General features: G+C 37.6%; 1 protein-coding gene across 1 annotated transcript; it reads right to left on the minus strand.

The window, feature by feature from the left end:
* Nucleotides 1–164: 164 nt before the first annotated feature.
* LOC139150867 (germ cell-specific gene 1-like protein) lies at nt 165–23,375 on the minus strand. Its single transcript, XM_070723296.1, has 4 exons — nt 23,035–23,375; nt 4,449–4,520; nt 3,647–3,784; nt 165–1,420 (listed from the first exon to the last, which is right to left on the minus strand). The coding sequence occupies exons 1-4, from the start codon at nt 23,348–23,350 to the stop codon at nt 1,056–1,058; spliced, it is 891 nt and encodes a 296-aa protein (XP_070579397.1). The 5' UTR covers nt 23,351–23,375; the 3' UTR covers nt 165–1,055.
* Between the last annotated feature and the right edge of the window lie 1,042 nt (nt 23,376–24,417).

Consider the following 24,417-nt stretch of genomic DNA (forward strand, 5'->3'; position numbering starts at 1 on the left):
TGAAGACATCTAGAAGACATCCAATGAGTAAACAATATTTTCCTTCATATTGTGAAGATTCAGTGAAAATATTCTGACTCATCTTCCTGGGACTGGTGAAGTATCTCAGTACATATATATATATATATATATATATATATATATATATATATATATATATATATATATATATATATATATATATGGTAGATATGTGTTGGTGGATGTATATACGGATGGGTATCTTCGGTATCTCTATGTTAAGTTACCTTCACATGTCCTATTTTCCTATCACTGTTGTGTACATAGTAAAAAATGATGCTTTGTACTCATAATCTGAAAATGATTAATGATAATCGATGATTACAACACAAATCAAGAAACGAAAATTACAACAAAATTGAGAAATGAAAAATGAGCACGTCGTAAACGCCCGAGTGATCGCATCGCACAGTGTTTTCAGAGACAACGCTGACGTTAGTGAACTATAAAAAACATTTATCCATGGAGAATGAGGTTCATAACCAATCAAGCATAAGTTTTGACTCCGTAGGACGTACGAGTGTTTCATTTCAACGGACAAAGAAATTCTGCCAATTTAGCGAAAGTTTCATTATTTACAACTGGTGCTCAAAGTTACAAACCCTTAAACACAACAAACCTAAAGGCAATATATAAGGGGGCCGAAGCCCGTTGAGAGGGAGGGGCAGCTGCCTCCCCCTCCGCCTCATGGAATTTTCCACAGTCAATATGTAAATGTATGTATCGCAAAGTAACGATACAATTTTATCTATACAACTTGTATACCAGATGCTATCTCGTACGTTTTAGATACTATCATGATAGCTAAAGGCATAATTGATGTACACTAGTCTTGTTTTTACAATTGTCAATCTCTGCTATTAATCTTATGTAAAGAAAATCAATGGTTGCAAACTATGTCAACTGAATACCTTTTAAATAATGAAATTTTACCTGAAATACAAAAACAGTTTGTATTGATGCAAATAAACTTAAAACTATAAAACAACGAAATCAACTTTTCAAAACGGACGAGAAAATCTACGAGTATCTGACTACGCGTCTGAACGAGGTGAGCTTGGCGTCTTCAAATCATCTTTCGACGTGGAATCTGGCAAGTTTTTTGACGAGGCGTTCTCATTGTTTCTCTTGAATAGGACGCTGCATTCAAATCTATCAAAAAACTGACACAGTGAGCTCATGTTGGCATCGGGGTGTTCCTTCCTGTATTTCTGAAAAGCCGTGTAAACGACGAATTGAACGAATGTGGCCAGAGCACACATGACAAAAGCACACCATCCAAGGTTCAATGACCATCCGAAACCCCATTCCTCGTAAGCCATCTTTAGTTGTTTCGATTTCTCCTGTACTTCGTTATGGACGATCATGTACATCGAATTGCCGACCATCATGAACAACCCTTGTGATAAAATAAGAAAAGGTATATACTATGATATTTTGTGGCAAAGCTACAGATATGTGAAATTGTGAATATTATTCAGATAATTTTGTATTATAAGCGTGCATGCTGTTCGCTGTTGAACGGTCATGAGCTTTAACTTTTAATGATTTATCCACTGTTTTAGTTTTTAATGTCGACTATAGTTTGTCGTTCTATTCCCTAGTGAGCCACAGTGCATTGTAAAATGAATTCTGGTGCGGACCAGAATTCAAATGTGAAAATTACAAGTGCGTATGCATTTCTACATGTATAGACGCTGGTTGGTACTCGTATTTTAACATGTTTTAGGGAGTCCAACAATAACTTGCAATCGGCACAAAAAAACAAGAACAATGCGAAAAAATCATCAAGAGTTAAAGCTACTGGCGTTTTCATGAAAAGTTTATTGATTTTAGGACTTTTGGGGGCATATGTGGTAACCAAGACGCAATAAGTTTTATTCACTGGTATTTGTTCCTGTGTAGTCAAAATGATTTTTCGCAGATTATCAGTATCCTCGCACTTTGGCAATAGATCGTTCGCAGGGCTGAACAGATAAAACCGTGTAGAGCACAAGGGTATTGCCCTTTATATCTGTTATCGGAAAGTATTGTGAGATTGCTCGCGAAATAAGGTCGAGATTTTCGGAAAAAGCGAAAAAAATAGATGCCCTTATTAGTCTTGACGTAAAACTCTGCAAAGACGCCAGCCATTAGTAGCAACTCCACGTTGGCACCAGACTAGAACGCAGTACCACAGTAGTAATAACAATAATGGAAAACATCAGATATCGTATAATTGTTTTCATCTGATATCAAGGGTGAAGAAATGACAAAAAATTATGCATGGCGTAACCACTGTGCACATTCAATCTCTCTGAAATTCCGAACTGATACATCAACAATATCCTATTATATAAGTGAATATGTCTAATATTTTGTGATAGCACTCAAGCATCTACTTCTCATTCGACGGACGCAATTTGCCTTTCACATAATTGTTTTCAAGAAATACTAGAGAAAGTACAAAATTGTTACAAGTAAGGAAATAAATACTTCAAGCTTCTTTTGCTATCACCCGTATACAGCTTATACGAAATTTTTGAATGTTTGTTTTAGTTATCAAAGGCGCTACCGGTGGTTTCACAATCAGTCGTATGTATGTATGTATGTATGTATGTATGTATGTATGTATGTATGTATGTATGTATGTATGTATGTATGTATGTATGTATGTATGTATGTATGCATGTATGTATGTATGTATGTATGTATGTATGTATGTATGTATGTATGTATGTATGTATCTATGCCTATGTATGTAGGCCACTGTATATAGGCGTACTTATTTGTGTATGTATGTTTATATGGTATAGGAGGGAAGGGTGGTAGGGATGGCTGAGTGGATGGATCGATTGATGCATTACCACGATGAATTGCCTAGACTCATGTGTTATTCATTGGTAGTCGGCCCCTATATCGTTGTCATTAGAGATGTTAACACAGTGAGACCAGAACAAAGTGCACAAGCTGTACCGGTCTCGATATCTTCAGACGTCAGTAGGAACCGTGCCAGACGATTCGTTTCAAGCGTAATTAGATTCAGTGATTATCGTCATGGCGCTAAAGTCAGGCTCGGCGTTTATTGTATTCGATGACGTGTTGTGAGACTGCTTTCATTTCATTTCCTTAGAAATGGAAGAATGATATCTCGACGTCCATTCCTGCGAAATACGCGAATGACGTGTGATAAAGCTGGGTCACATGTGTTTTTTGTTTGGGTTCGATATATATATATATATATATATATATATATATATATATATATATATATATATATATATATATATATATATATAACCTTATATGTGTGTATATGTGTGTGTACGTACAAGCATGCATGCATGCATGTATGTATGTATGTATGTATGTATGTATGCATGCATGTATGTATGTATGTATGTATGTATGTATGTATGTATGTATGTATGTATGTATGTATGTATGTATGTATGTATGTATGTATGTATGCCTATGTATGTACATGCACTAATCTATTCGTTAATTCTACGGTAGAATCATTCTTCATCTTATTTTATTTTATTTTAATTTATAAATGAATGAATGAATGAATGAATGAATGAATGAATGAATGAATGAATGAATGAATGAATGAATGAATGAATCCATGCACTAACTCACTTACCGGCCATTGCCCCAACCACGCCAGAAACTAGCATTGCTAACGGATGTCCAGTCAGCCAGCCGACGATTGCACTCAATCCAGCACTGCATGAAGCAACGAAACTGATAATTTCAAAAGCTATGACTGATTTTAATTGCTCTGAAAAGAACACAAATCAAATATTAATTGCTATCATGTCATAAAGAAACGATGACACTTAAAGAGGACAATCGAAAAAATGCCGCAAGCGAGACTGGTATGTCGCAATCCTTTTTCGTCCAAATTGCAAGACGTTATTGACTTCAAAACAAACATATAAACAAAGCAAAATTCTAAGAACTCCGTACGATCTAACATTACGAAGCTTCCGGGGAAGTCATTCTCGTTACAGAAAAGGAATATCCCTTCTAAAGTTCAAAAGAAACGCTCCATCATGTGAAAATATAACATTTTCTTTAATGTATTTTAGCCCACTGTACATAATTAAGTTTTATCACATGTAAGATTGGGTACTAAGTCACACCAGAACAGAGATATCAAAGCCATCAGCCACTTAGTGACGTCCTGTAATTATAGGATCTTATGGCATCTTTAACGCACGCATAAATCCCATAAATGTCATATGCATGTCAGCCTACAGGTTTCATTTTGAATAATTAACAGTCACTCGCGGCACCTCGGTGTGTTCAAAGTCCGCTAGCAAATACTGACGTATCCCGTGGCCAAGATTCTGGAGAGAGAGAGAGAGAGAGAGAGAGAGAGAGAGAGAGAGAGAGAGAGAGAGAGAGAGAGGATAATCACGCAAACAATACAAAATATTCACCGGTCAAAATGTCCCCTTCCAATTCTTTTGCACCCATCATTTCTATAACATTTATGCAGAGCCATGTGGAATCTGAAAATAAAAATTATCGAAAATTATTATTATTATTATTGTACTTGGGCCTCAGCCCAAGTACATTTGTTTTCATTCCGTGGGAAAAAACTCTGTAAGGTATAACCATTTCTGGCTGAGACCAGGGAGGGCAAAATGTCTTGGCTTCATCTTTCTTGGCATAATAAATGGCGTAATGATGTTAACTGAATGGAAGTGCTGCTCTCAGCCATCTTGAATAAGTGAGATGTGAATATTAATGCTTCTCTATCTGAGTTTTTGCCACAAAATCTTCTGAATATAATCAAAATGTGCATCGAAATGCAACAATTAATGCACCCTCCGTTTCCTAGGCGATGGCACGACCCTTGCTACACCCAATGGACGAGCCAAAGTGGGAGGGGTAATTTCAGTTTGGTCGAAACAAGAGGGCTCGAGACCAGAATTTAACATTTAAACTTGAAACATGTTTAATCGCTGACAAGATGTGGACTAGTATTAATCAAAGTAAAAGTTTAAAAAGGAAAGGTTTTATATCCCGGACACAATGAAAAACATTACGACTGGAAACTGTACCCCCAGTTGAGAATAGTAATGCCCACAGCGATGGAGAACACTTATCCTTGAGCTGAGAAAACCAGACCATCATTTCGAATAGAGCTGCAGATTCGAGAAGCTCGTTCAAAATAGCTAAGTACACGCCATAGGGGTGGTTTCGAGTTTTGAGGGCAAATTTCGCCTCCTTCATATAGAAATCGTACGTTTGTTTTTCCAGGAGAACACACCATTTGACACAAAATTTGCATGTAAAGGGGTCGCCAGTAAGCACGTGGTCAAATCTGGCATAAGAAACAATATGAAATGTTGGGTAAAGCCAGTCCAAAATAAACTGATTTGAACGTTTGTGTTGTGTAATTTATACCACTGCAGTAACATTACCTTTTTTTGACAACATATACGTTTTGAAACTGAATACTCCGACGTATTCTGTGTCTCCTTTGCTAAAAATACGGTATGCCGATTACCATGTAAGGAGATGATGACGTCAAGACAGATTTGTAGTGCGTTTGGTCCTGGATGGTGCTCGAAGTTTTGTCAAGATAGCTTGTGTATTTATTTCCTAAATGGGAGAGATTAGGGTCGATCTAAACGAAGGCCGAAGAATGTTATGATACTCTAAGCGAGCTGAACTCTAACGCGAATGGTTGGATAATTTGGAGGATGTCTAGAATGATCTCGTCTCATTAAGATTATTTGGCGGTCAGTATTGAATTTCAACTGCGTCACAAGTTTGCGAAATGAGTATTCCGTCGAACGGTCAACGAACGATATTTTAGAAATCTGGAGACATGGCACATCGCATTTTTATTTTAGTACTTTATACTTTACAAAAGATTTAAGAAGCAATGATTTTGTCGAAAATCCTGAAAAAAATATAGGCAGATTTGATCGCGAACACATTTTCACTTGGGGTCAACTAGCCCTGCGTACGATGCTGTGTGTTCCGCTACAGCTAATCGCCCCGCTCACCACAGCCCTGCAAAGACCCGTACGTAGGGTCGGTGACTTCAAATCCATTTTGGGACTTGACGTAAAAAGCCAAATTACTGCCGAAATTCAGCGTTCTTGGGCCCAAGTCGTATCCCAGCCTACCTCAGCTACTCGATCGCTTCCAAAAATGACAGTCTTTTATTCACTTCTCGTAAATAACCGTCGATGTCGGCAACTCTCTCGCTAGCCCTGCGTACGATGCTGTGTGTTAGCTGTAGCACATAGCATCGTACGTAGGGCAAGGGGTCAACTTGTGACATGGGGTCGCAGCCATGTTGCCTCAAAACTTATTTCTGTCTGCACTCAAAACTCAAAAATGTCGGATATGAACCTGAAAAATTGATGCAATTTTGTCAAACTTCGGCGAAACTTCAGCCTATAGATAAAATTTCATCTAGGTAAGGTAAATTTACTGAAATTTGATCGACAAATAATCCTGAGTTTGAACGTGACAGCTCGCCTTCTCCTGGAAGTCAAGTATCCAGCTGCCCATACACAGTTGCCCATATGGCCAGGTTTATGAGATTGTTTTCAAGCGACGGCGGCAGACCGTTAGGGGCTCTGGATATGAACCTACCGCCGGTGTAGCTGTAATAACTGTTGCGTTGTTTTTTAGTGCCCACGGACGAAGTCCTGGGGGAGTTATAGGTTTGGTCATGTCAGTCCGTCCGTCCGTCCGTTCACGCAGATATCTCAGACATGCCCTGGTCAATTTCTTTCAAACTTTGCACAAGAATAGTACCCAACCCCGTACAGATGCACGTCGATTTGTTTCACAATGCGATCGAATTTGGCCGTGTTAGAGGTCTTTTTAGTTTTCACCTCCATAGACTCCCATGTATAAGGCAGTCTCCATAGACTCCCATGTATAAGGCAGTCCATAGACTCCCATGTATAAGGCAGTTCTCCATAGACTCCCATGTATAAGGCCAAGAAAAATAAAAATTTAGTTTCTCATCGTATTCATATTGCCTAAAGGATGCAGTGACACAGTTTTTTTTCCCCACGGATAAAGTCCAGGGGGCTTATAGATTGGGTCATATCCGTCCGTGAGTCCATCAGCAAGTCCATCGGTTCACGCAGATATCTCAGACATTTTGACAAAATATCATGTGACCTTGGTGACTTTTGACCTCAAATATACATTATTGTCCATAACTCAGTAACCACAAGTGCTAAACCTTTCATATTTGGTATGATGGGACACCTTATGACGCCACAAATTGTACCCCATTAATTATGCGCATATCTAATTTTGAGCGAGCCAATAGAGCTAGAGGTCTGATTTTTGGTATATAGGGATAAGTTAACAATATAATTTGTTTGACAAAACGTCACGTGACCTCAATGACCTTTGACCTCAAATATACATATTTGTCCACAACTCAGTAACCACAAGTACTACAGCCTTCATATTTGGTATAATGGGACACCTTATGACACCACATATTGTACCTCATTAATTATGCGCATATCTAATTCTGAGCAAGCCAATAGAGCTGGATGTCCGATTTTTGGTATATAGGGATAACTATAGGGTAGAAATCTAAATATGCCCATCTAAATATTAGACATCTACCATCGAGAACAAAAGAAATTTGCTGTAATTTGAATATTTAAGGAGTTTAAGCAATTCCACTATAAATAAGAACCCCTGCCTCAAACTCCACAAAATTTCTTAGACATATTTGCCGTTGTCATGCCATTGCTTCGTTTAATAACCAGTTAATCAAATGCCTAATTGACAGGAGGAAATTCAAGACCATATTTGAATGGTAGTATATATTGTCCTCAAAATTACTCTATCATGGCCCAAGTACTCATTGCCTTCAGCAATACTGCCTTGTTATTATTATTATTATTATTATTATTATTATTATTATTATTATTTTATATTATTATTATTTTTATTATTATTGATCTTTATATATAACTCCAAAGGTTATGAAAATCTATTTTCATGAATGCCGAGACACCTTAAAATACACTGAAAGCAGTTAAATTATGTACAATACAATAAAGACAAGATATAAAATAATTGAAGTTGACAAACAGACAAGAACGGGAAAAAAATCAAGCAACACCATAACAATTACACTAACCATCAACATCAAGAAGGTTCGTTCAAGTACTGACTTAAAGAGTCAACGTAGTTTTAACATTTGCTAATTATTTCACCATTCGTTGCTTTGTATTCCAAATCGTAAGTTCTTGTCCTGCCCCGATGCATGTTGAAACACCTACTTGTAGAATGTACATCTTTATTGTTTACATTTGGGTTCTAGTCCGGACCAGAATTCACTTGTCAACAATTTAAATGCAGTTTACACTTGTACAGGCTCGGTCGACAAACTGAAAACTGTGTATAACAGTATGCTTCAACATGCTTGGGGAAGTAAAACAAGAAAATAAAGCTGACATTTTGAAAAAGTGTAAATATCGTCAAAAGTTACAGCTACCGGCCCTTTAAAGCATGTTTTTTAAAAATTATCGACACTTTCTATTTTTCTCAAATACAGAGGTAAACTGTTAAAATCATTGGATCTTGTTCCTTGATATGACCTTTAAAACATCGGTTTAGTTTTTTGTTCCAAAAAAGTGCTGATTAGCTGGTCTGAAATGGTTGGACTTCTTTTGGAATTCACCCAATGCGTTGCACAAAATTCGTCCTATATGTTTAAAGCACTTTAATCGTTATGAACAGTGTGGCCGGGTCATACGTCATAAATCCATTAATACGCGTCTCTGTCACGCTCTGTTTACCATGGTGATGCCATTACATGTACAATTACCGCCATAAAAATGATGTCATTACATTTTACACTTGAATATTTGTGTGTGGCATTAGTTATGCTGTCTGTGCGCGTCAATTTGCTTCGCCAAATGTGCTCTGCGCTTTAACGACCCCTCTCGGTAGCATTGCAAGTTTTTTTATCTGCAAAGAAGACTGCTCATCAATATTATTTCTGTCGCAATTCCGTGGATAGGTTTAAAGGGATAGTAGCTGTAATTTTAAATAATTTTTCATTTTTTTTGTTATAAATTGTAATCACATACTGCATTGTTATTGCTGTCACGTGATTTCTGGTCCGGTCAAGAATTCAAATGTAAACAATAACAGTGCATTTTACACGTACAGATGCTGTAGCTGGTGTTTCAATATGCTCTGCCTAGCAGAACAACTTGCAATAGACCTACAAACAAATATAGTGACCAAACGTTACACGATTTCTTCCAACACAGTACTACTGCTTTATAGCAGGTATGTCTTAGGGCCAACTGGTTTAGGGGTCTATTTCAAAATACAATAAAATATATCTGTGTCATCTGAGAAAATAAATGATATCATGCTAGTGCAACAGAACCTTTGCTCGTTGACAAATGAAAGAGGACCGTGGCAAACACGGCACAATTTTAGAATGTTCTGAAGACATTTTTCAAGCTGACAGCTTCGATCGAGGAGAGAGTCTTTCCAAAATGGTGGCATGGCGGGCCAGACTACAAACTTCGTACTATACGTGCCGTATATATCTGGGTCGTGTATTTTAGCTTTAAATTATAACTGTTGTCCTTGAAGCGCCATTTTATATATGAAAAGGGAAACGTTTGTATAGGTTCTCTGCAATTTTCTATACTTTCACATTTGATGTTTTCATGTTTCCCATATCCTTGAAAAATATGGCAATCTTTTCTACCTACCTCTCAATAAATCTCAGTAAATGGTGAAAAAATATGTATTTTGGCAATCATAAAATCTGTCTGCAGCAGCGGTCGTCGTAATCACGTGATATATCTGACCAACACGATAATCTCAGGACAACATTAAAATTCAGTGTTTGATGAGGAAATAATTTTGCTGAATGTTTTACCTTACAATTCCTTAATCTTCACTAAACTATTTTAACCAAGATCGAAATATTTACTTACAATTTTGACACAACTATCACGTCAATTTTATCTAACGGGAACTTTTAAAGTACACATCCGGGGCCCGTAATACCAAAAAGTAAAGTAGTATGCGCCTCGAAAGTGAAAGCTTAAACTTTTGCTCAAACTTTCCTCAAGGAATTTTTCAACCATTCTCTTTTAAAATAAAAAATAAAAATTGGGGTCACCGTGCAAACATTGGTACCAGTGACACAAATTACCCAAGATTTACCGACATTTGAAATTCAAAATGGCCGCCATCCCTGTGCTAACTCTATAGAGAAAAATCAAATTTTGGATTTTTGAAAATCTGAGACGGTAAAGCCGAATGTCTGTCTGCGAGGCGCATTTACCTTAAAGGTGTCAATTCAGCTAAAACCGACGATCCTTGGAAATTAGTGAATCATTCGTACCATCACTATTTCGTAATAGTACTTATAGGTGTTCCAAAACCCGCTGCTTGTAAACGAAGAAGGGTTCGTATTTTGATTATTGTCGGTTTTGGACCATTTGATGTTTAACCTGCGTTAATAACCACTATAACCATAAGCTAGCACACAACAAGTGCTAGCCAATGAGATTTAACAATGATAGGGATGAAATTATCCCCTTATGCTCGTTTATTGCTGTACCGTTGCTGTCTGTGTATCATCCGGAAGACATCTTTAGTGCGAAAGGGAGCAAAGACTTCGAATTCTCGGATCAGGCTTAGACATGTCACAATTAAACGTAACCTCAGGGGGTACAATTCTGTCTGCTAGTTAGGTAAGACACTGTAACGCAGATATTTTACTACCATCAGGAGAATTGACTTAGTATTCCTAAGGTGTGTCTGTGATTAGGGCCATATCTCCCGTAGTGGTACATCACCAGTAAAATCTTCCAACCAGATACAAGTGGGGTAAGGCTGGCACAGATATCACAGATAAGGTTATAACTATACCTTGACATTTTCCGATTTATTTTCATTCTGAAATTCAATTTCCTACCGATCTAGATAAAGCACCTACTTAACATTGCTGGGGAAAGCTTTGACACGCAATCAAGGCTGGCCAATGAGCTTACGTCACAATGACGTCAACGCCGTAACAGTGATACATTTTCCCAGTGTCTCGATAGGTTGTACTACAGACCAGATCGAAACTTGCGTTTCTCCCCGTGCGTCCATACGCTTCAATGCTCATCTTCTTTTCCGCCTTGATAAAGTCGATTTACCTAATCGCATTACGCCATTGAATTACGAAAGTGGACTAATATTATTTTACTTCGACGAAGCAGGTTTCCAAGATATCGCTTTCATTGCTCATACCTCCAATAATAACATTGCAAGCACTGATTCCACCCACAATACTGAATTGCAAATATACGCAATCTATAAACGCGTACTACTCCAGGACTTGATTGACCCGATCAGCGGTTTCAACGTTTCCAAGGTGACCATTGTCTCTGTATTATTCAGAAGACCATTGCCGTAACTTACAATTTATTTTTTCGACGCAGGAATCTAGTATTATAGCACTAAGTATTTGAATAAGATGTAGTGCGATGTGTTACGTAGTGTTTAATGTACAGTTCGATTCGTACAAATAAAATCATACGTCGTCGAACATGTCGAAATGGCGCCTGAATGAATCAAGGCCAGATCTTTACTTATTCACTACGACGATGCACAGGCCTGGACGATGCACGTACAAATTGCATACATTTTTTTCAGCATGCAATATACCGAAATAAGACAAAGAGGGGACCTCGATACAATTAGTGAAAGTCGTGAATAAATTTAATGGAAAGCTACATGAACTCTTGCTTTATGACTACCAGTAAAAGATGAATTTTTAAAATTATCAGACTAGTATTTGCCCCGCCGTAGACGTTTTCCAATCGGAAAAATTACAATTGCACATGAAGGAAATCTGATATTTTGCCTCTCAGCTTATGTCTTGAATGTAAGTCCCAGGTGGCAATTCTGTTCAACATTTTCCATGTCCAAAGTACTCACTAAAAGACAAACATGAATCGACTGTGTTCAGAGTGGGCATAATGATAGCACACTGCTTTGTGTCATTTATGCATGTCAGTTTATTGCGATACGATCCAATACAGCCTCTGAGAGGCAATTTTGTTAGAAATTTCACACATCAAAAATTGTAAGTCCACGAATAGTTCTTCACCATGTCGGAATGCCTTAAACGCATCTAGAAAAGAAAATACTTGGCTGTTACGTAACTTGAAATCAACGTAACTTCAAATCATAGTAGAAAAGAATTACGTATAGTCAGAAAAAGGAACTGTCATAAACTCAAATCGAGGATGGGAGATGTGTGGCATAATTTTAAGAAGATATGAATCATATCTTTTATATAATTTACTTGCGGCGACAATCAATGTAAATCCACTGATATTATACTAAACAGAGAGTAAAAAGCATTTATATAATGGTCAAGCAACAACGTGAAATATTTTGATGTGCATTTCAATTAGAAGATGACAAAGAAAAGTACGCATTTCTCTATACGATTTGCACAAATACGACTTACCTAATATTAGATTATTCACATGTAGCGTAATCAGTCCGGGTTATATCCATAGAGAGGATAGTTGGGAACAGCCAATGGCCTACCGTATATGTAATGAGGTTAAGGCAAGAACCAATCACATACTGTATATGTAATGACGGTTAATTAAGTGAGTTTACTTTGAAATGTTATGCTGACATCGCGATCTGACCTGACAGATCCACCGTGGCCGATCGAGTGAGAATGTTGGCTACCCAGCTGTGTCGAGTCAATTTCCGACATTCTACCGTGTTAAAAATTGTAAGGATTTCTTCAGGAATAGTTTTCTGAGTTTCTTTACCCTAGACTATGTTCGACAAATAGTTATTGGGACGTTTTTCGTACTCTTTACCAGCTTCTGGTTAACTTCTCGGCGACTGATTCTGCGCGTTTTTCTGAGCGAAGGGTCAATCGTACCGGGAAATGCATGGTGATCGAAAAAACCGTGCTCCATCGTGCTCCGATCATTGACAAGAACAGTTGACCCATCGTTCCAAAGCTTGAAACATTCTCCATGCTACAGATGGAAAGGCTAAATTAAATTGACCAAAAATAGGCGATATTTGGCGACAAATAACTTGCCTGAATACAAGGGTCATCCTGATTTCTGGGAGCGGTACCTGGCCAGGAAAATCATCCAAAGAAGTAATATTCGATGTAATAACCACCAGTGTCAGTCGCCATCTCGACCCTACTGAACATTGTGCATAATGTCTACATCTAAAAACTACCTAGTGCTAAAAATAAAGAGTGAAATCTGGCCGAAAGTTCCGAACTCATTACAATCTGCGAGCCAAGGATTGCATGATTAATTATTCATGACGTTGGCGGCGGCAGGTTCGCTGATTGGTCAATCGTACTATCCTCTCTATGGACATAACCCGGACTGGTAATATACGTAGCTTATTCACAAAGGTGTCAGATTTCATCTGCGACCTATTACTTTACATAAACTTTAACACACATTTGAATTTGACCCAAGTCATTGTCATTAGATCGAAAAATGTTTTCTTACTCTCTGGAGAAGGAAGGCATACCGGCCTCTGCAATATCATGCAATTCCCTTAATGATAATGAACAAATCACCACTTCTGCATGTCGGCATATTCGTATAGATTTTAATGGAAGGTCACAGGTCAGTTGTGCCGTGATCATGTGAACAACAGTCGACGAAAACGTGTTATTCGGTGAGTCGAACTGGGACTCTTAAAGAAAGTAATCATATATGTACAACTGAAAATCTTAAAGATTATACTGTATAACTCGTAAATAATGAAACAAAATGAATCCCTGCATATACGTCGCGGCGATTTCGCATCTCCAAAGGCAAGATTGATCCTCCGACCAGGGATCGACATGTTTTCATTTGAAACAATATGCTATTGCTCCTTGTGTGTTACTATCAATGGCAATGGTTCTGACAATCAGTGCTAATTAAATTCCATCACATAGAAATGCATGTATATATTATGCTCAATACAGCGGTACCAAGTTGAATAGGGAGAAAATCGCCTTCAAGCTTGCAAAACAAGATGAGGGGAAATGTTCAGAATCAAATACTTGTGAAGAATATTCACACCTTGAATTATCGAGCCAAGCAGGTGTGCAGTTTACCTCGCATAATACTTACAGTCTAATGGGTTATTCCCTTAAACATAGAAACCGAATAAATCAGATCATAATGCTCATACAATGGGACATCCGCATGATAGTAACCGTCACTTAGATATTGCTCAGGCTTATATTAACTTACTTTGGGATATGAGCATTACTTTGTTTTATTATGCAATCCAATATGGCCACCTGCTGTAATAGTAAATTAGTAAGACAAACATCATTGACTTCTTTGCTGGCTTCATGATTCGATTAAAGGAGACAAGCAGACTATTGTACATGTTGCCTCGTGGACTCATTAGATTGCGATAAAAACGTGATAAGGTATTGTCAAGAATATCAACGAGTCACTAATTTGCATATCGATGGAGTTTTTCAGGTAGACCGACTTATATTTAAGCAATAAAGCGCACCCAGCGACGGTATACCGCGAGATTTTGACCGGTTCATGACATATATGCACGAGCGATAGCGAGTGCATATATGAAGTGATCTGGTTAAAACCGAGGGGTATACCGTCGCTAGGGTGATTTATTGCTTTTATATCATAACAGTATAATGAAAATTTTGACGTGGAACGTAAAAAACGGATTATTGCTCAAGCTGAGAACTCACGCGTATGCCAGCCGTGGTATATCGCCAATATACCACGGTTAACGTTCTTTTCGCGTCTCGACCAATCGGATCGCTGTATTTGCGCTATCAATATACTGTATGATATAATAAGATATAGGTTTATGTATCAATGTTTACATCTAGTAAAAATTTAATATAAATACAGTCAGTATATTTTACCGAAAGTATTCTTTGACTGCACTTCTCAACTGCACAAGTATGGAACAAACAATCACTGTACGGTAATTGGCGATAACCACTCAACGTTACAAAGTTTCAAAATTACAAAACAACTAGATTGGTCGAATGTTCCAATGTTTGAGTATAATACAGTTCAGGTTGTTATTATTTTGTTACTTACTTGCTTCGATGTGAACTTCCACCCAATGCATTGAATTGAATTGAATAAAAGATCCTGGAATTTATCGGTCTGGTGAACATTATACGGACCGTCACCCATGGTTACCGGTCAGAATAAATTGCAGTCAGAACTACTTTTTCTGCTCAAGCTTGGAAAATATACGTTATTCACATTTTTCAATTTGTCGGCGCATCTTCCCCACAGGATTTATGGATCGTTGGGTATCGCGTTCAGTTGATTTAACATTACTGCTTTTGATTTCTAGTCTTGGAGTAAAATCGTCAGGCTTCATCGACGGCAATGTTTGTGAAATCGATCCTCAAAGTTTGCCGCGTTGCTGGTTGGTCTTCGGTCGTGACGTTGCGTTCGTCTGCTTAAGCGTGAGCTATGACGTAATAAGTATTACTGCGCCCCGCGATTCCCTATTCTAATTATATCGACCAATTCGAGAAAATGATAGGGTAATAAAAAATCAATTTTTGACACCTTTGGTTTTGCCGTCTACATGCGTGTAACGAAAATATTGTTGCATGAAAACATGGATTTACAGGTCGTCGCGGCATGAGAGCATTTCCCTTACCAAGTTGGGCAAATGGCCAACAACTAACGTCATGATGTGATGGATTCATGGAACACGCTATTATAAAAATGAAATCAGGTGTATGAGATGCAATGAGTGTGATATTTCTACAATAAGAAACGTAAAAATGGCCAATTATTCCAATCCATCATCGGTAGAATGTATTGAACAATTCAAGTCGTTGAAGTAATTCACTTTGACAATTCCGCACCAAAGTGAATTCTCTGCGGATGGAAGCTTTCAGATAGCATACGCAGGATTCAGCCCAACTATTGGAGTGATTCGCTATCCGACAATATCGGTTTGTTTCGTTTGATTGTACAAACCTCCCTTGGGAATGTCTCCATTTCTTCATTAGCCGCGGGTTTGAGAAAAATTGTTGTAGCAGTAACAGAGGAGCTCTGAAAAGATTCGAGAGCGAGATTCGAACGCACTGCCATATACACACCTATTGCCTGGTCATGAGGGTTATGGCGCCCGTCTATTACCCCGAGGGGCCGTGTGTTACCAGAAACACATCGCTATTCCCCGAGGCCGTAGGCCGAGGGGTATAGCGATGTGTTTCTTGTAACACACGGCCACGAGGGGTAATAGACGAGCGCTATAGCCCGAATAAAAACCAGGCTATAGGTGTTTTATAACACACCACATGCTCATGTTGTATTGTTATATAGTTTTTAATGTGTTTTGATATTTTGCACCGCAACAATCCATTGTGAAAAAGTTCACTGGGCGATGTTTCCACAGCGGTTTCAGTTGTACGTGGTACCACTTTCTTTCAAAATATATTCTAAACATACCTAGCGGCATCCTTGGTTGCACTTTAATCTTTCCGTCGACGAGCTGTTCAAGTGCCTACTCTGTTGGAATGTTGGAAAATGTTGGAAAATCTGTTTTAGAGAATGTGTCGTCACCTATCACGGACGCACATCACGTTCTAGTCACCCGCCATTGTTGCAAAGATGCAGACGACACTACGGTCACGTGACCAAGCACTTTTCCAAATTTGGTCAGGACTATTTCCCTAGGGAAATAGCTTTTCAAAAATTGCCCTCTGACGTCACTTTTGTCGATCCGGTGGGGACTATATGTATCTATTTTCTCGTCATGTGACGTATTCTGGCGAATCGAGACAGGGAAAGAGCATGTGGCGTGCCATATATACGGCTTTGCGAGGAATACTGCTGAAAAATATGAGTTCGCCAACGGTCAGTTAGGTAATGTCACGTTAACATGTATTGGCCATGGAGATACAATTGGCCTATCTATTACTACGGTGTCGACCCTAAACAGACAATCGCTGTATTACTTTTGCTGGTATTTTTATCGTTTTTCATTTCCAAGTTTTTGATCCACTTTCATTTTCTTTCCCTCGAGAATGCCGAAATACAATGCGTTAGTCTTGCAAGCACAGTGCGTTCTGTAGAATACCAGTGTCATTTGTTACCAATGTATTGTAGCCCCGGACTGAAACTTAATGGTCGACGATAACACTAGACGTCACATACATACGAGCTGCATTGAGAAGCTAAAGGCCGGACATTTTTACATCATTTAGGAAGGAGAACAGGAAACTGTATTAAACAATCAGGATAAAAACTCTAGAAAATACTTGCAAATTTATTGCTGATGGAACTTTAAATGTAAATTATATTTTTCAAAGAAAGCATTATTATCGTCAAGTGATCAACGTATCAGGATTACCTACAACCCAACACAGTGTCACTACAACGTAACACGAACCCAAAACTGGCGCCCTTAAGGTAGAATGTGCCTCGCCATACAGGTATTCGGACTATTAATTTATTTATTTACCTTTTTTTTATTTACCTTTATTTTATTTATCTTTATTTTTATTTTACCTTTTTATTTACCTTTTTATGTACCTTTCTGGTCTATCTACCACTCGTATTTGATCATTTTGAAGCTCTTGGAGTAAATCAAGTTTGCATCGTCTCATTTTTATGGAAAACGAACATTTAATTTTCTGGCTATTTAGAGTTAACATAAACATAGGGGTGGTGGCCATTTTGAATTTCATCTGGTAATTTTTCTGCAGCGCCAACATTTGCACGGTGACCCCTGATTTTTATTCTTGATCTCGAATGGAATTGTTAAAATTTCCAGTTTGAGCAAAATTTTAAGTCTTTTAAAAAAATGCCAAGTCTTCTTTCGACACAGATCAGGCACAACTGTTTAATGGGTAACACGTACCGCCCTTATCGAGGAAATCAACTCGAACTAAAGTATAACAGTCAATCGTGAGGGTACATTTTCTGACACAATGCTAAACTATTATCTCATCAAAGCAGTGATTTGTGTCGAGTTTGATTGATACCGACTTTATCAAACTGGAAATGACTCCGGGATGTAGTTATCAATTATTCATTTTTGTTCAATAAAAACATTACCCTGAGCTCAGATCTTAAATAGCTTATGGAGGATGTCAGTTGCATCAACTAATATTACTTGTTTTTCAACGATTATATCTCCTAGGCTCACCTTGATGTAGTCATGGTTGACCTACATTAGAAGATCGCACGATTTTTATCAGTTCAAGGAGAGTTTGAAGCAAAGGACAAGACACTTTGTGAATTGAGACTATCATGATTTTGACAATTGATAGAAAACACTGCAATCACGAACAGCAAGTATGACGCAGTTCCATAAAGCCCCCAGTGGCTCATGGATGTGTGACGCATTTGTGAGAATGACTACACCATTACGTTCCATCGTATCCCCCCTATTTGCTTCAATACAGTTAGCATGTTTATTTCACTGAGGGGCAAGGAATATTACGCATTACGAATATTTCGCTTGAATAAGAACAAACATTACACGTTACGTCAGAGTTTAAGCAACCCGTCACCTGCTTGCCAATGGTACCTGTATTTTCCCATTAGGTTCATAAAGCAAGTGGTCTCAGTTCGTTCGAAGTTCCGTCCTTCGAACGAATCTGTAAATCACTAAATGTTATTTTTCAAATCAAACTGGTGCAATTTGAAAGTAACTGTATTAGGGAAACTCCGACCTCAGTTACAAGTAAGTTTCAGACTAGTTGTCGAAAACATTGGATTTCTGGCAGAAACGCCTCCCCTGATCGTATACAACCTTCTGCAATCTGTGAATTCAGCGCGGACAATTTCCTTTTTCTTCATTTCCGCTGTACTATTGATTGAAACAAATTTCAGATGCAATGTTAAATAACTAATGGCATCAAGGGGCGCTGCACCCAACATAGTGTATTTTGCTCAAAGTCACTTTTTTGCAAATGTTCATATAATTTTAATTAATTTGTTACCCCAACATTAAAATATTTGTTAGGTTCACCTTTTAGCTTGTAAAGCAGTCGTAATGTTGCCTGATAAAGAAGTGTTAGTTTATGCAAATGTATGCAAATCACTCGATTTCCAGGCGTCTCTTTTCTCCCAATTTCAAAATGTCCAAAGAATTAACACCGATCTGGCTGGGTCAAATTTTCTGAAATATTCACATTATGGTTTTCAAATGCTTCATAACAAAACTTCTATTTTGTTTGGCGATGAAGTTCTTAAATTTTGAATGATAAGCATTTTAATATTGCTAATCATGTTTTTAATCGCTTTTTTGGAGTGTCAGTCTTTCAACCCATGCCATTTTAGAATGAGGATAGATAATGCAATGTAAAATAGTCTTTTTTTCTACATATACTCTTGTTTCAAGTGGAATACTACGTTTCAGAAAATAGTATTAAATTTTTTGACTTAAATTTTTATCATTAATACCAAAGTTGGTTTTTTACCCCAAACATACACCCCTTCATCCTTAGTAAAAAAATGTTTACACCGTGCAGTTCCACCTTAAGTAAATACTAATTTAATAATTACTTGATCATGATTAATTAATTATTTTTAGGTTTGCAGACTACTGCGTGGTGTTGTTAGTTGTCTTGCGGAGAAAGTTCTCGGACAATGAAATTAAAGTTGAGATTTAACAATGATCGAGTACGGGAAATCGTCTATGAATCTCATTACGATTTGAAAACTATTTACCCTAAACACGATTGGAACTAATTTGGGATAATTGGATTTTTATATTTTTTAATTTCTCAAAAGTGTTAGGTGCAAGATAGTTGAATGTTGCAATAATACAAATTACTCATAAAAAACAAGTGTGTAATGTAAAAAGAAAAGCATATGAGATTACATTTGTAGATTAAATCAGCATTACTTAACTATCCAATTATCCCAAATTAGTTCCAATCGTGTTCCTGGTAGGCACTGGACTCACCCATTTATTTTAAAAATGTAAAAATGTACAAATAAAGTAATATCATTATGGAAATATATTTAACACAACAACACAAACAATCAAACATACATTTCCACTTTATAAACATTCTTGGAAATTCAATGCAATTCACTAGCAGATCAGAGTGTACACCTGTCCGTAGAATAGCACGGTCTATGTCGTGTAAAATTGCAGTGCGTTGAAATCAGCACATCGACACTCTAGGTATTTGCAGCAGGTGTTCACCTTCCACGTTCGGACAAGCATTGATATGATTACAGGAACACTCAACGTAAATCCACTTAGGCAGATGATGAACTTGTGAACTCTACAGAAGGTCTGTGCTACCAATGACCAAGGCATACACTATTTAAGCTACGTGCGTAATGGAAAATTTATAACACTGTGAAAAGGGCGAAATATTTTCTGATTATACATATGTAAGAGAGAACTCTTTCGAAAGTACAGAATATAGTTGCTACACAGTTGACGACTGATGCGTCACCATGATGTCCCATGTGTGAATATTTTGTGTATAAATCAAGTACACTCAGGAGGTAGAAACAAACATGACCAGCTTTAGTCCACAACAGTAGCTTAATATTGTCAACGTGAGTCAATTTTCAGAAATTTTGACGTCGATTTAGCCGAGCAATGTTTCATGTGATTGTATCAAGGTCTTGAAATATGTCCATGTATTAATGTATCCTTTCAATTATATGCAGAACAAATACACACATACGTACGCCTAGATAGATAGATAGATAGATAGATAGATAGATAGATAGATAGATAGATAGATAGATAGATAGATAGATAGATGCATGCATGCATGCATGCATGCATGCATACATACATACATACATACATACATACATGCATGCATGCATGCATGCATACATACATACATACATACATACATACACATACATACAGTCAGTCAGTCAGTCAGTCAGTCAGTCAGTCATACATTTAATGAGATATGGTAAAGGGATGAAACGAATGTTACTGCAGCTATTTCCCAGTACAATAACAGGATATAGAACACCGATTCACATAAATCAATATGTCCTGTGTGTCCTCCAAGAGTTTAAATGAATTCTGCATTTAATTGCCAGGGTTCATTAATTATGCAGTTTGTTCGTTCAGTTCACAACAAAATAAAATAAAAATGCCGCGGCTAGTTCAATCGTTGAAGGCTTGCTAAAGGGAGTAAACACTACATTTCTAATAGACCTTGGTGAAGCTAATTGTACATTGTAAGCTGGACTGATGTGTTCTTGATATTGTTAACCATTTTGCGGTTGCTTTGTGATGGCCTTGAAATAAATGCAATTTCCCATGACACTGAGATACAAACCCGGTCACAATGCATCATACATATGAAGTATGTCATAGTGATCAATGCGATTTCAACATGAGATCAAATATGTTGTCATCTTTGAAAGATGGTCCCCTCCCGATTATTGTAATTGTGCTAAGTCAAGCATCGTTCCTATGGTAATTGGTCGAAGTCAGCATAATCTTAATATGCTTATTACTATGTGCCTCACAAAGAGCAACACAATCTTCCGACACTATTTCTACGATTAGAGTCAAAGTCATGGAAGAATAGTGTTCAGTTCTTGGTGAAAAATTGTCAGATTCGTTTGGAAGAAAGGGTTTAATCGTGCAGGATACTCGACATAGACTTTATTTCTGTGTTGTCATCGGTTCCCGATTAGACGGAAAATGGGACAGACATACAGAGTGCAAAAGGCCAGCCAGCCATACATGACAACCATCAGCCAGACAGACATGTGGATAGACGGAGAGACAGGCAAACAGACAGATATGGAGAGAGACAGAAAGAGGCTACATTTGACATGCGCGTATTTGAGAATATCACATTCTCGTACAAACATTTGAGTTTCTCGGGGTTTCTTGGTTGAAAATATTTAAAATGCAATTTCCTACACGCAAGTATGATTCTTAATGTATTGATTCTTGATTCTAACTGTTTTACGAGAAAGGACATGTTCTCGATAACGTAGGGAAACAGTATGTAAGTTCTGAAAGATACGGGGCAGTAAATGGAATCGATTGCCTAAACTTCTCCGACGAATGCTTGTTCGTGCGCGCGCGCAAAAAAAAAAAAATGAAGGAAAATATCCTTTCAGGATTATTAATGGAACGCAAGTAATGGATTCCGGGGGAAAAGAGAATATAATTTGAGTAATCAAACTTGTAAACACACATTTCTTTGAATGACAGGTACCATCATTTCATCAAATCTCATTTTTTGGAAAGCCTCGCCCTTTAAACAAATGTTCTATCATTGTATGATAAAAAGATATCGACGTGCCGTAATCTCAAAAACGTGATTTTAGTTGTTGTGGTGTGGCTGAATGATCTTCATTAAGACCAGACAAAAGGGAAAGAGACATAAAATCAAAGGCGATATTACGTCTGCGGTAAAATCGAAAATGCCTAGAAATTAGTCGTTCAAAAATCGGGAATGTTTTCTCACTATTAATTATTTTTAGACTTTATATTCAATTCCATTACGTCTTTCGTTTAAAATGTACATTTGTGGGACAATGGTGAATCATTGTCTTGTTATATGTAGCTTAAGCACTGATATAGACTGCTAGGGTCTAGGATGTAAAGATTGCATTACCAGCCATACGCATTTTTGTTCGGGCATTTTGTATTTTTCGACTTTTTCGTTTCCGAGACACGCACATATGGCAAGTGCTAAAATATTATTCCCTTGTGTTAGATTAAAGCCATGACGGTTTGTGAACTGCGCTTCAGAACCAATAAGAGGGACTCAAAACCACCTGTTTTGATGGTATGTAACTAGAAAACTGCGTTTAAACAGCAGTTGAAGTAGGTTTTGACGTCATCTGGTTTTCGGGTACCGAAATCCAAAGGCGCCAGACAAAGTGATAGATTTACAGAAATTTCAACTGGTGCCGTTCCATGGAGGCAAATGGTGTTCGTTCTTAGTTGCCATGGGTGATAGCATACTAAACTCCAAGTGCTTGCATTGTGCTTTTAACCGTAAAATTCATTACCCACCTTTCTCAGTTTCTACGAAGTCCTCACGAAGCTCGCAGTGTTGAAATAGTCCAGTATGGCTCAAAAACGTTATTTGTTTGGTGGAATCTGTGTCGTCATCCGTACGGTTCGGAAAGTCGTAAACGGTCATGGATCCCACGATCCAATACGAAGTACCGATCGCTACTCCGGCGAATACAGTGCCGAGAATGGGCAGCACGACGCCGATTATCGGTAAGCACAGCAAACATTTGAGAAATGCGCCGCTGCCACTACGTTTAGAGTCCTCCTTTTTCTTCTCCTCGTCACTCTGTTCGGGCATTGTCTTGGTCGCCATGCGAATGCTCGCAAAGCCGATAAATATCACGTGATCTACCTCCTACGTTCCAAGGGGAAGTACTACATCAACGTTGTTTCTGAGAGAGCCTCGATCTAATAATGCCGTGCAAGTAGTATGCTGTATGCCACGTCAGCTGCGCTGTCATCAAATTGACGTGTTTCACTCTCAATTTCGTCTGTGATGACTGCTATCGTTTTACTTTGCATCACACTTTATCAGCTCTCCCAGTAACAATTGCACGTTATTGGCGGTCTGATATGGCAAGCCAAGTGTGGCAAAATTCAAAATAACAATTGTGTGTTCTAAATTTTGATGTTTTTATTCTAAAATCGTATGTTTGTGCTATAAAAATTATGTTCATATTCCCTAAAACCAGGTTTGTGTTCTAAGATTTTATGTTTTTTATCTAAAATTTTATGTTTATATTCATAAAACCATATTTGTCTTCTAAAATTTTATGTCTGTGTTCTAAAATTATCTTTATGTTCATAAAACTGAGTTTGTGTTCTTAAATTAATCCAGTCAAAATACGGTTAGACCCACCACATATTGCAACAGAATTTTTTTCTTCAGAATGCATTTCAGAGAGGTACCCAGAACATCATATTAAAAGTTTACTCGAATCCACCTTGGGAAATATGTCTAATTTGCATAAATCAAATATGGCGGCCAACCATCCAACAAAATAACATAATTGGCTATATATCACATGTTAAACAAACTATTTCAGTAATTTCAAAGTCTGACACTAGTAATTTGGCCAAGGGAATTATTTTGGACGTATAATGTTTCATATAGGTACTTCATTAATTTGCATAATTCCAATATGGCGGCCAACATTCCTACAAAAGACATTTTCGGTCGTATACCACCTATTAAACAAGCTATGTCAGTGATTTTAAAGCTATTTCAGTGATTTTAAAGTTAAAAGTATATTTCTTTGGCATTTACAAACGATTTTCGAGATGCAATGATTTGCGTAGGTAAATTGTTAATTTGCATAAATCCAATATGGTGGCCAACATTCCTACTAAGGACATTGTCGGTCATACATTACGCATTAA

The sequence above is a fragment of the Ptychodera flava genome, chromosome 15 (assembly GCF_041260155.1).
Source record: "Ptychodera flava strain L36383 chromosome 15, AS_Pfla_20210202, whole genome shotgun sequence".
Lineage (NCBI taxonomy): Eukaryota > Metazoa > Hemichordata > Enteropneusta > Ptychoderidae > Ptychodera > Ptychodera flava.